Genomic DNA, 12930 nt, shown 5'->3' on the forward strand with positions numbered 1-12930 from the left:
CTGAATGTGGAAGCAATTATACTATATTACTTTTTGCTACTAAAACATTAGTTGCAGAATGTGTTTTTTTAGAGCATTTCGTATTGACCTTCAGCGAAATGCAATTATGCTAAATTATTTTTTGCTAGTTTTTTTTAGAGCATTTCGTATTGACCTAGTTTATACATTCAACATCAACAAAATAATTGACACAATATAAAAATCTGATCGCTAACATCAAATATCATATTTTCATACATATATATATTTATATATATAGTCCATACATGGATTTTTATGCATGATGAGCAATAAAAATCCAAAATGCACTATCACATGTGCATAACCGAAAAGAAAAAAAGCATGCACCCACATTTTCCCCACTAGCTATCTATCTGTGCATAACTAACAAAAAAATGCCCACCCCATGTACACCATCTAACATATATATGCAAACAATCCTAAAAAGATGGTTATACCCCATGTCAAAATATCTACTGCCCATACAACAAAAAAGTAACCATCAATACAGTTAGCATGTCAAGTGTCATCAGTTGCGGTTTTTGAAATAGCTGTAGCTGATGAGGACGAGTCTTCATCAGTTGAGATGGCAACGACTGTCGAGTTGGAGTTTTATCAGATTGCTGTAGTTCAAGGGCTATAGTTAGCTGCTTCATCATCTCCAATAGGACAAATTGTTATTGTTCAAGGCTTTATATTTTCTCTTTTTGTTGATCAAATAAGATGAGCTGCTCCTCCAACTGTTCAATCTTATTTTCTTGTTGTTGCACAATGCACCTTAACTCTGCTTCTGCTGCAGTGGAATGATGCTCAGTTTGTGAAAATGCAAAATTTTGGTTAAATCCGGAAGTTTTACCCAGAACTTCCTCACATATTTCAGCTTTTGTTTTTTCACTTTCCCCTGCTTGTGTTTCATCTTGCAGCTCTATTATTTTTTCCTATCATCAATTCAATGCATAATCAATAAGTTAACCAAGAAACTAAATAGCAACATAAAAGAATACTTCAGCACCAAACAAAAATAAAATTGATGGAGTAGAGAAGCAAGTATCTCAAACATTATCAATCTAAACTTCAATTCCCTAGTTTTAATTTTTAAAGTTACATATTTACTAATCAATTAACAACATGCTAACATAAATAAAATCAATCCATGAAAATAAAAATGCTCTTAAAGGCTCCTAAAATTGCACTTTTAGTTATAGCATGTCCCTAGGATGGATGACAACTGACGCAAAAATGCTTAGAAGAAAGTTTGATATATCTACATAAACCATGAAACAGGTTTTTCCTTCTAGAAGAAACTCCAACTTTCTGCTTTAAAAAATACAAACTGTAAAGTTCAATCAAGAGAAACAGTATAACACAAGTTAAATTTGAGCCTTATCCTGCAATGTTTGTAACATATCAATAGCAAACCACAGCATACTTATAAAAGTTTGGTAACACTCAGGAAAACCAAATGCCAATATCAAACAAATGCACAAGCACCAACATAATTACAGGTCAAAAGATGACAGAGAAATGCAATGAGACTCAAATTAAAACAATAAAAGCATGGCAGTATGGAACAGTTATGGAAAAACAATACATTTATACCCAATTGAATGGTAAGACATTTCATTAAATTTTTTATTTAAAGAACATAAGACCATGACCAGTCAACTAATATTTAAAGAACATAAGAGTTACGAAAAACCTACTCCTTTTCACTACTCCTGATCACAACACATAACATTAAAAAAATAAGTTCAATAATGATATTCGGTTGGCTCACATGACACAGCATACAACAGAAATGATATTTTTATGCACTGATAAAGGTGACCTGCAACTTGAATCATTTCCAATGCTATATACATCATTTCCTCTATCACAACACTTTTAAAAGATATCCAAAAATAACAACATTTTAATTTATACACTGCATTATATATAACAATATAATAATTTATCCTCAGTCAATCATGCAACTAGCACTAAACTTGCTATAACTTTAACTATTCTAATTAAACAAAAACATTTCAGTTAATGCTAATAAGATTAGCTAATAACAATAGTAATAATAAAAAGCAAAAATCTATGCTAATTAGTAGTTACATAATGTCTCACCCTTGTCTTCAATATCTTTTTGAGCTGGTTATTGCAAGATTCACAGNCTATTTTTCACTCTTTGTGCTTGGCCATTTATGGTGACGGAGAACTGAGAATAGGTGGTTTTGTGAGCATTGGAGGATAAAAGAAAAGATTGTGAAGAATTTGTTCTTTTTCAATATCACACATATGGGGAAAAATGGGGTTTGGTTTTTCGTTTTGGGTTGTTTACATGGGCTTCCACTAGAATTGGTTAATATGAGATAAATTTGGTTTATAAAAGATACTGAAGTTTTAGTTGCAGTGTCTAGACTATTTTTTTAAATTGATTTTTTATTTATTATGATTTATATGTTTTTGATTTAGTGGATATTGATACGAGGGAAAACGTTTTTCTTTTCTTTTTCTCTTTTTTTTTTTTTTTTTCGGTGTTCGGTGGCTGTGCTTGATTTTTCCGGTGGCTGTATCATGGTCATTGTTATCGGCAGTGGTGAACTGGGTTTATCTTCATTCTTCTATTTCTAAGACATATAGCAAAAGAGTAAACGAACTTTTTCCCACCCAAGGCTTGTCTTAATGACACATATCCATCCAAAAGATTTTAAAATACCACTTTTTCATCCAAAGTTAATATTCCCTTACTATCCAAAGCAGATTCTAATCGCAAAAATTCTTTTGGTCACCACCATTTGAACATTCAATCTCCTCTCGACAAAACCCCTCTCACTTCGACACCTGAGTTTTTGTTAATTGTCGGCTATCGCAAGGCTAAGATTTCCTGTTTTTTAGCTAATTTCGACAATGAATATTCAATCGGTCACCACCATTCAATTCATCGGCCTTCACTCTACAAACCCCTTACCTTAACTCTTAGTAACTAGTTGAACGTCGGCTAAGAAAGTGAAATATATTTTAGGTAGGGGTGTTCAAAAGCGGTTAACCGTTTTTCTAAACCGAACCGGATTTTCGGTTCGGGAAAATTCCCGAACAGAAACCGAACTGGTTTTAGGGAAAACCGGTTTTTCGGTTAACCGAAAAACCGGTTAACCGTTTTAAAAAAAGCGGTTAACCGATTTTGAACCGGTTTTCCCTTTTTTTTTATAAAATTTTTTTTTGTTTTTGTCCTAAATTAAATTGCAAATATAGACAATACATTGGAAACTAAGAAAAAAAATTTGGGTTGGGATTTTAGATTGAATGAATTAGGGATTTATTTTATATATATATATATTTGAAAAACCGGTTTTCGGTTAACCGTTTCTAATTTTTCCCAAATCGGTAACTGAACCGAAAATTCGGTTTTTTGAATTTTTCGAACCGTAACCAAACCGTTTTTTCGGTTAACCGGTTTTTCAGTTCGGTTAGCGGTTTGGTTCGGTTTTTATATTTTTTTGAACACCCCTAATTTTAGGTATTAACGGAATATAAACTTTAAATGGAAAAATAGTATTTGGAAACTTTTTGAGTAGAAAGGTGTCATCAACCCAAACTTTGGGTGGGAAATAGTCGTTTACTGTATAACAAAATTATAATTAAATATATTTATAGTGCAATAAAATAAAATAAAAGGGTATTATAGTATAGTCGTTTTATAACAAAGTTGAGATAGCGTGGCGTCCGTCGAATTGACTTACGGACTCTTTTGGAGCTTAGTTTATGCGCAGTAATGCCCCCGTTTGCGTTGCGTCAATTTATATCTAAAGTTCACATCACAGCCTTTCAAGACAACCTATCAAAAAGTCACATCATGAAAACTAATGCCAGACTACCATGGAATCAACAATAAAAAATTATTTATCATCTCAAGTGGCGGCAGAATATTCACCCATACTTTACCACTTTTATGAATCTATGATCAAAGATTCTTAAGAACAACTCTGGTGGACCCAACACCCCTTCAGCTTTTAGTATTGGAAATTACCATATGATTTGTGTCTATGGTACCTTAAGTTATAGATTCCAAGTGTTTGCAGTAACTGATTGGTGTTCAGTAGATATCAAAATCTGACTGTAATCTAAGAACTAAATTTCATTGGTATATGAGTATGAAATATTCATCCGATTGCAATGGAGTGGTACAAGATTAAAACCTATGAGTGCAGGCTATTATTAAGGAGCATTATTGTATTCTTGTGCTCCTTGTCCTCATCGTCTCCAAGTATACAAGAGGGGATTTTTCTTATTGAACAGAAACCTCAGATATGATACTGTCCACTCCTCTTCTAGAAAGAGAACAAGAGCAAGATATTGGTAATGGTAGGCCGTTGCCAATTCATGAAGAAGAGGATGGAATTGCAAAGAACCTTGATGCTGGTGCTCTTTTTGTTCTTAAATCCAAAGGTAAGTGCTATATGTAAACACTTGAAGCGCCTTGATAGCTCTTTTCTGCTCACTTTCTTATATAAATCCTCATGCTCAGGATACAATCACCATAACTTAGTTTTTATTTTTGTTCTGTTATCATGTTTATATAGAGAAAAAGGAAAATCGAACAATTGGGTTTGAATTGAATGATCAATGAAATACAGGATCATGGCTGCACTGTGGTTACCACTTGACAACTTCAATTGTTGCTCCTTCTCTGCTGAGCCTTCCATATGCCTTTGCTTCTCTTGGATGGATAGCTGGGGTTTCCTGTTTGGTCATTGGAGCTCTGGTCACTTTCTACTCCTACAACTTGATGTCCATGGTTCTTGAACACTATGCTCAATTGGGTCATCGCCACCTTCGGTTTAGAGACATGGCTGTGCATATCTTGGGTAAGAAACCTTTTTGAGGTCAATTTTTACATCAAGTTCAGCATCATAATAGTCTTATTGCATTTCATAAAACTAAGCTAGATCCTAATTGAACTTTCTCTTATGAAGTTGAAAGAAAAATCATGAACCATGCATGTTAGAAATGGCTGCAAAGGTTGCCAATTTTTGATTCATTGGAATCTTGGCAGGGCCTAAATGGGGTTGGTACTATGTAGCACCAATTCAATTCATAGTCTGCTATGGTTCTGTTATAGGTAATACTCTTCTTGGTGGACAATGCATGAAGGTAATGCCCAATTCAAGTTTTCTATAGTATTTTGATTCGTCTCCTTCCAGAACAATTAAACTATCCTTTACTTGTTTCTCTCTTTGCAGACAATATACTTGTTGTCAACCACTGATGGAACTATGAAGCTTTATGAGTTCATAATCATATTTGGATGCTTAATGCTGATTTTAGCTCAAATCCCATCTTTTCACTCACTGAGATACATCAATTTGATATCTCTGTTTCTATGTCTCACATATAGCGCTTGTGTCACTGCCGGTTCTATTTACCTTGGTAATATTTCTGAAAGAGACCACATATCTGACCAGAATCACTTTTACAGTAAATAACCATAGTGATGCTGGTTGTTTAATGATATCTTGCGAATTTTGGATTACTTTTCCCAGGAAATTCGTCCAAGGCACCAAAGAAGGATTATTCACTGAATGGTAACACTGTAAGTCTCATTTTTGGATTCTTCAACGCCACCGCCATCATCGCGACAACATATGGAAATGGAATAATTCCAGAAATTCAGGTTAATTCGTGCAATAGTTGGGACAATGCTTTTCTACTAAATTTGAGTAATCAGTTATGGTTCTTGTTAGAATATAACTAAATCTCACACAGTTTTTGCTTATAGGCCACATTAGCTCCACCAGTGAAGGGTAAAATGTTCAAGGGGCTATGTGTATGTTATGCGGTAGTTACAGTAACTTTTTTCAGCGTTGCCATCTCTGGCTATTGGGCATTCGGCAACATAGCAGACAGTCTCATCCTAAGCAACTTCTTGGAGGATGATAAACCTTTATTGCCAAAATGGTTTATTCTTATGACCACAATCTTTATTTGTCTCCAACTATCAGCTGTTGCGTTGGTATGATAACATATTTATCCCCCACTTCACTCCCCAGAAAAATTCCAGGCTCCAATGTTTTACTAGTACTCTGTTTTGTACAGGTCTACTTGCAGCCGACGAATGAAGTGGTGGAGCAAATATTTTCCGATCCAACAAGCAATCAGTTCTCTGTTCGCAATGTTATTCCGAGAGTGATGTTCCGATCAGCAACGATTGTCATAGCAACAACTGTAGCAGCTATGCTTCCATTCTTTGGAGACATCAATTCGTTAATTGGAGCTTTTGGTTTCATGCCTCTGGACTTCGTCCTGCCGATGCTTTTCTTCAACGCTACATTTAAACCATCGAAGTTTGGCCCCATTTTCTGGTTAAATAACATAATTGCAGTAGTTTTCTCAACGTTCGCGGCTATAGCAGCAATTGCAGCTGTTAGACAAATAACCATTGATGCCAAAACTTATCAGTTATTTGCTAATTTATAGAATAATGATGACAAATAACATAATATTTATATGAATGAATTATTTATATGTTATAAAATTAAGACCTGGAGATCATTGTAAGATGATCTGATTATCCTCCAACACAGTTTGTAGTCGTTTAATTTTTTATTGGAATGACTGGGGTTTGTAATTGTTTAATTTACAAGTTCCACATATGCTTTATATCTGCCATTCTGCCTTAATATGTGTGATATAAATGGAAAATTCCCCATCAAATAAATGATGGCATCTTCATTGAGGCCCGGCCCGCGTGCAAAATTTTATACTCTCCCATATTTCAATCAGGTAACATAATCTTTACGGTACATTAAACACTTTATAATAGAGTGTTCAGACTAGTTTATGAATATCTCAATTAATCTTTGAGATCTCTTGAACACCTTACAAACTTAACGTTATAAAGTAAGTTATAATCATAAATGTAATAGATGACCTCAAAGTGATTTAAACTTAAAAAATTGATAAAAAGAACAAACTTTTTTTATTGTCAGGTCAATCCTTTAGGGTTTTGATACATGTACTTTTTATATAAAATTTGGATTATTTAAAATTATTATTTTTATTTATTAACCTATATTTTTAGAATTTTCAAACTAATTTTGATTAAAGAATATTGAAAGTTGAAGATGTACCCTACCTTACCGACTTAATGATTGTGGAGTAATAGACAGCAAGCGGTGAGTCTCAAGCTGACCAATCCTATTGACTTCAATTATCCTCTTCCTGTTTTTTTGTAATTCAAATGACCATTTCCTCCCCCATTGATTAAACGAGTTTATATATAATTTGATAATTCTTTTAATTTTTTTATGATCATGTTCATCCAAATTAATAACTTTTAAAGAGATAAGATAAAAATATAAAAACTAATACTTGAAAACTATTAATCCCCAAGAATTGACCTGACGATCAAGAATGTTTATTTTTTTAAATGTCTTTTTGAGTTCAAATCACCTTAAGGTCACTTATCATAATTTGTGGCTTACCTTAGAACATTAAACTTATAGGCTGTTCAATAGGTCTCAGTGATTAATTGAAGTGCGTACCTGGCCCAATACCCCAATCATTATTAAAAAAAAAAAAAAAAAAAATTGCCAAATCTAAAACTATTGTTTTCTACTTAGAGAAAGTTAAAAAGAAAAACATTTTACTAAAATTTATGACCTCTCTCATTCCAAGAATTTATTTTTCTTATATACACCTAAAATCAAATTGTAGATATACCAAAAAATTGTACATCCTGGGCTGTTTTTGCTCTTTTTGTTTTGCGCCGTCCGTTGATTTTGTTTAGGGATGTGTTGCTTCGGGTTCTCCCCATTTATTTGTATTTATTTATTCTTTATAAAATTACCGATTACCTAAAATATTGTAGGTATTGTCTAGCCCTCTCCCGAGTATTCTCTATTCCGTCGGATCCGGGCGCTCCGAGGGACTCAGGATCCTAAGAGGAGGATGAATTTTTCAAAAACAGTTTATAAAAATCTATTCATAAAACTTTAATAACTGTAGTGCAACTTAAAATATAATTATGAAAGTGTAAACATTAGAAATCAGTTTATATAAAAACATTGTATCAAAGTGTTCTAATATGTGCAAACATCATGTCGATGAACATGCATCTGTGGCCAACCAAAAGCGTGTAGCATGCGTCTCAAGTGAATATGTGTTTGTGGCCAATTGAAAGCGTGTATCACGTACCCTGTATGCAAACCGGAGAGGATTAAACGATTGTGAAGTAATAGATAGCAAACGGTGAGTCTCAAGCTAACCAATCCTATTGACTTCAATCATCCTCTTCCATTTTTTTCTAATTCAAATGATCATTTCCTCCCCCATTGATAATTTTTTTTATGATTATTGTAGATGCAAAAAATCTACCGTCATGAAAATAAGGTCTGATCCCGTGAGGTTGAGGCCACTGACAATCTGTTAGACCAGCACACATGAAAGGGCAAGCGTGAAGCTTCTGGAAAACACCGGGGTGGTGTTTGCCGTAGGCACTCTGACGTTCAAGTCAAAGAGGCTAAAAGAGATTATTTGATAAGAATTAAGGAGATGAAGAATTATCAGGAGTCTTGTCGGAGGCTAGAATTGCGGCGGAGGCGTCGGGTTCTTGGGAGCAAGAACTTTAGGAGCAAATAGATGGTTTTGAGTAGTGTAGATTGACTATAAGAGATTGCCTCTCTAATGAGAGGGCAAACCTCTGTTTTTATAATGAACTCAAGGGGTTAGAATCTTAGTAGGACATTGAGTCCTCTTTTTTGGGAGATAATCCCTATCAAGAAAGAAATATGATTTCTTGACCTTATCAGATTAAGTTTAATAGTTTAAATAAGATTTGGAATCTTATTAGGACACTAAGTCCTATTTTGGGAGATAATCCCTATCATGAAAGAGATATGATTTCTTAACCTTATCAGATTAAGTTTAATAGTTTGAGTAAGATTTGAAATCTTAGTATAAGAGGAAATAGAATGTGATTCTGATTTCCTATTTATAGACCGTTGCAGGCTAATGGGCTGAAACCCAGTTTAGCTTAACTTATAAGATAGCCCAACTCATAGAGTGGGTAGGTCGCAAGGTGATTTTAAGCGTAGGCCCAATCGGGATTGGGTTGAGGTCTTGGGCCGTGACATGTTTATTTTGTTATTGGGCCTCTTCAAGCCCAAGACAATTTTTGGCCCTAACAGTTAGCCCCCCACTCTCTAAGTTAAAGAGTATTTAGCTTAGAGGGTAGATTTAATCGAATGAGTGCAGACTGAGTGAATTAGTGATAGCAGCTCGTTAGGTCGGATGGATCGTTATGTGGATTAGGTCGATGACTTGTCGATTTGAGGTGCAAGAACCCTTCAACCGGTCTGGCCGACTGAATGTGTAGCTTTATGGACCGGGCAAGGCCGATCGAAGGTGTAAATCCATGGATCGAGCAGGGTTGATCCAAAGGTGAAAATCCGTGGATCGGTAGGGCTGATCCGATGGTGTAAATTCATGGATCGAGTAGGGTCGATCCAAAGGTGTAGATCTGTGGATTGAGCAGGGTCAATCCGAAGGTATAAATCCGTGAATCGAGCAGGGTCGATCCAAAGGTGTAAATACATGGATCAGGCAAGGCCGATCCGAAGGTGTAGATCCGTGGATCGAGCAAGGTAAATCCGAAGGTTTAAATCCGTGGATCAAGCAGGGTCGATCCGAAGGTGTAAATCCGTGGATCGGGTAGGGCCGATCCGAATGTGTAGATCCGTGGATTGAGTAGGGTCAATCCGAAGGTGTAAATCCATGGATCGAGCAGGGTGGATCCGAAGGTGTAAATCCGTAGATTGAGAGCAGGGTCAATCCGAAGGTGTAAATCTGTGGATCAAGCAGGGTCGATCCGAAGGTATAAATCCGTAGATTAAGTAGGGTCAATCCAAAGGTGTAAATCCTTGGATCGCAAAGATGTAAATCCGTGGATTGGGCAAGGCTGATCCGAAGGTGTAGATCCGTGGATTGAGTAGGATCAATCCGAAGGTGTAAATCCGTGGATCGAGCAGGGTTGATCTGAATGTGTAAATCTATGGATCAGGCAGGGTCGATCCGAAGGTGTAGATCTGTTGATTGAGTAGGGTCAATCCGAAGGTGTACATCCATGGATCGAGCAGGGTCGATCCGAAGGTGTAAATCCATGGATGGAGTAGGGCCGATCCGAAGGTGTAGATCCGTGGATTGAGCAGGGTCAATCCAAAGGTGTAAATCTCAAGCAGGGTCGATCCGAAGGTGTAAATCTATGGATAAAGCAGGGTCGATCCGAAGGTGTAAATCCAAGGATTGAGCAGGGTCGATCCGAAGGTGTAAATCCGTGGATCGAGCAAGATCGATCCGAAGGTGTAAATCCGTGGATGGAGCAAGATCGATCCGAAGGTGTAAATCCGTGGATCGGGCAAGGCCGATCCGAAGGTGTAGATTTGTGGATTGAGTAGGGTCCATCCGAAGGTGTAAATCCGTGGATCGAGCAAGGTTGATCCGAATGTGTAAATTTGTGGATCGGGCAGGGTCGACAGAAGGTGTAGATTCATGGATCGAGTAGGGTCGATCCGAAGGTGTAAATCCATGGATCGAGCAAGGCCGATCTGAAGGTGTAAATCCGTGGATCGAGCAGGGTCGATCCGAAGGTGTAAATCATGGATCGGGCAGGGGCAATCCGAAAGTGTAAATCTGTGGATCTTGCAAGGCCGATCTGATGGAGTAAATCCGTGAATCGGGCAGGGCCGATCTGATGGTGTATGCCAAGTGGAGCTTGTATGGAGCTTGCAGTCGAGTCGGCATGATCGACTTGTAGTTGAAACATTTGAGGGCTATGTGGCCCAGTCGGCGTGACCGACTTTGTAGTTGAAAACATTCTATTGAAGTTGGAGCAGTGACATACATGTTTTAAGCAAATAGTCGAATTGAGAGTTAATATGCATGATGTGCATGGGTTATGGACTGAATAAAGAGTGAGCTAAATGGAAAAATAGGCTACATGTATTTAAGTAATGGGCCAAATAGAGAAAGATTTAACCAAATAGAGTGGTAGTTAAAGGAGACAATGACACATACCTTTCCCCTTCAAGTGCTACCACCCATGCTTGCTGGACCGAGTGGAGAGAGGGGTGTTACTTTCTATGTCGGAGCTGAACCAGTTAAAGTTGAGTGGGCACGTGATTCACTTTTGGGTTGATCTGAATGGGCACGTTGGTATTGTATATGCAAACCCAAATATCATTGAGTGGACTACTCGTGTTGTTTAGTGGTGCTGAGTTGTAGTGAGGAGTGGAAAGTTTGCAAATAGCAGGGATGTGAGGGCTTTTGTGACAGGTGTGCTGGAGATTGTGATGTGAAAGTGGTTTGAGTTGATATGTACTGTTTGGGAAGGGGCGATGGTTCGAGTTTGGGTTACCTTCTATTGGAGAGGAGGTCTTGGAGATGCTGGCGTATTGCGGCATCTTCTTGAATGAACAAATTGATTGGTTTTGCGGCAGGTAATGCATTGCAAAGCTTTGATGACGTTGACGGACCACCTGGTGGTTTGATGATTGAAGTGAAAAGGCACGTGCAGAGAGGTTAGAGACAGAAGCTATTGCCTTATCTGAACAGAGGATTAGAGAAGAGAGATTATTGAAGCAAAGTCAATGAATCAAGTGGTTTAGGAACACCACTTTAAACTATGACACATTATTATTCTATTATTAATTTAGAACAATAATATGGAGCTATTATTAATTTAGAACAATAATATGAGCTTCAAGGTCTTATACTACCCGCTGAATGGATATAATATGAAATAAATTACGATATGCCGAATAGATATAATATGACATGTGAATGGATAAAACAAATGAAGAAAAATAAAGAAAAAAAAATCTTATTGTGATGAGATTTTCTGATTAACATTGTTAGTCAAAAGGAGTTTCGTATCACCTCCCATGTTGTAAGTCGTCATTGGCAGATGACTGTCAGGGCCCCACGGTGGGCGTCAAACTGTAGATGCAAAAAATCTACCATCATGAAAATAGGGTCTGATCCCGTGAGGTTGAGGCCACTGACAATCCGTTAGACCAGTACACATGAAAGGGCAAGCGTGAAGCTTCTGGAAAACACCGAGGTGGTGTTTGCTGTAGGCACTCCGACGCTCAAGTCAACGAGGCTGAAAGAGATTATTTGATAAGAATTAAGGAGATGAAGAATTACCAGGAGTCTTGTCGGAGGCTAGAATTACGGCGGCGTCGGGTTCTTGGGAGCAAGAACTTTAGGAGCAAATAGATGGTTTTGAGTAGTGTAGATTGACTATAAGAGATTGCCTCCCTAATGAGAGGACAAGCCTCTGTTTTTATAGTGAACCCAAAGGGTTAGAATCTTAGTAGGACATTGAGTCCTCTTTTTTTGGAGATAATCCCTATCAAGAAAGAAATATGATTTCTTGACCTTATCAGATTAAGTTTAATAGTTTAAATAAGATTTGAAATCTTAGTAGGACACTAAGTCCTATTTTGGGAGATAATCCCTATAATGAAAGAGATATGATTTCTTGACCTTATTAGATTAAGTTTAATAGTTTGAGTAAGATTTGAAATCTTAGTATAAGAGGAAATAGAATGTGATTCTAATTTCCTATTTATAGACTGTTGCAGGCTAATGGGCTGAAACCCAGTTTAGCTTAACTTATAGGATAGCCCAACTCATAGAGTGGGTAGGTCGCAAGGTGATTTTAAGTGTAGGTCCAATCGGGATTGAGTTGAGGTCTTGAGCCGTGACATGTATATTTCATTATTGGGCCTCATCAAGCCCAAGACGATTTTTGGCCCTAACAATTATGTTCTTCAAAATTAGTAACTTTTAAAGAGATAGGATAAAAATATAAAAACTAATACTTAAAAACTATTAACCCCAAAGGGTTGATTTGACTGTCAAAAATGTTTGTTTTCTTCATTG

General features: G+C 36.8%; 1 protein-coding gene across 1 annotated transcript; it reads left to right on the forward strand.

Moving 5' to 3' along the window:
• The first annotated feature begins 4295 nt into the window (after positions 1 to 4295).
• On the forward strand, positions 4296 to 6462 carry LOC116142144 (GABA transporter 1-like). The gene is made up of 7 exons (XM_031427580.1): positions 4296 to 4434; positions 4623 to 4853; positions 5042 to 5139; positions 5229 to 5415; positions 5529 to 5659; positions 5765 to 5998; positions 6082 to 6462. Exons 1-7 carry the CDS (start codon positions 4296 to 4298, stop codon positions 6460 to 6462), a joined length of 1401 nt encoding a protein of 466 aa, XP_031283440.1.
• The last annotated feature ends 6468 nt before the right edge of the window (positions 6463 to 12930 follow it).

This window comes from Pistacia vera, unplaced genomic scaffold (assembly GCF_008641045.1).
Source record: "Pistacia vera cultivar Batoury unplaced genomic scaffold, PisVer_v2 Contig405, whole genome shotgun sequence".
Taxonomy (NCBI): Eukaryota; Viridiplantae; Streptophyta; class Magnoliopsida; order Sapindales; family Anacardiaceae; genus Pistacia; species Pistacia vera.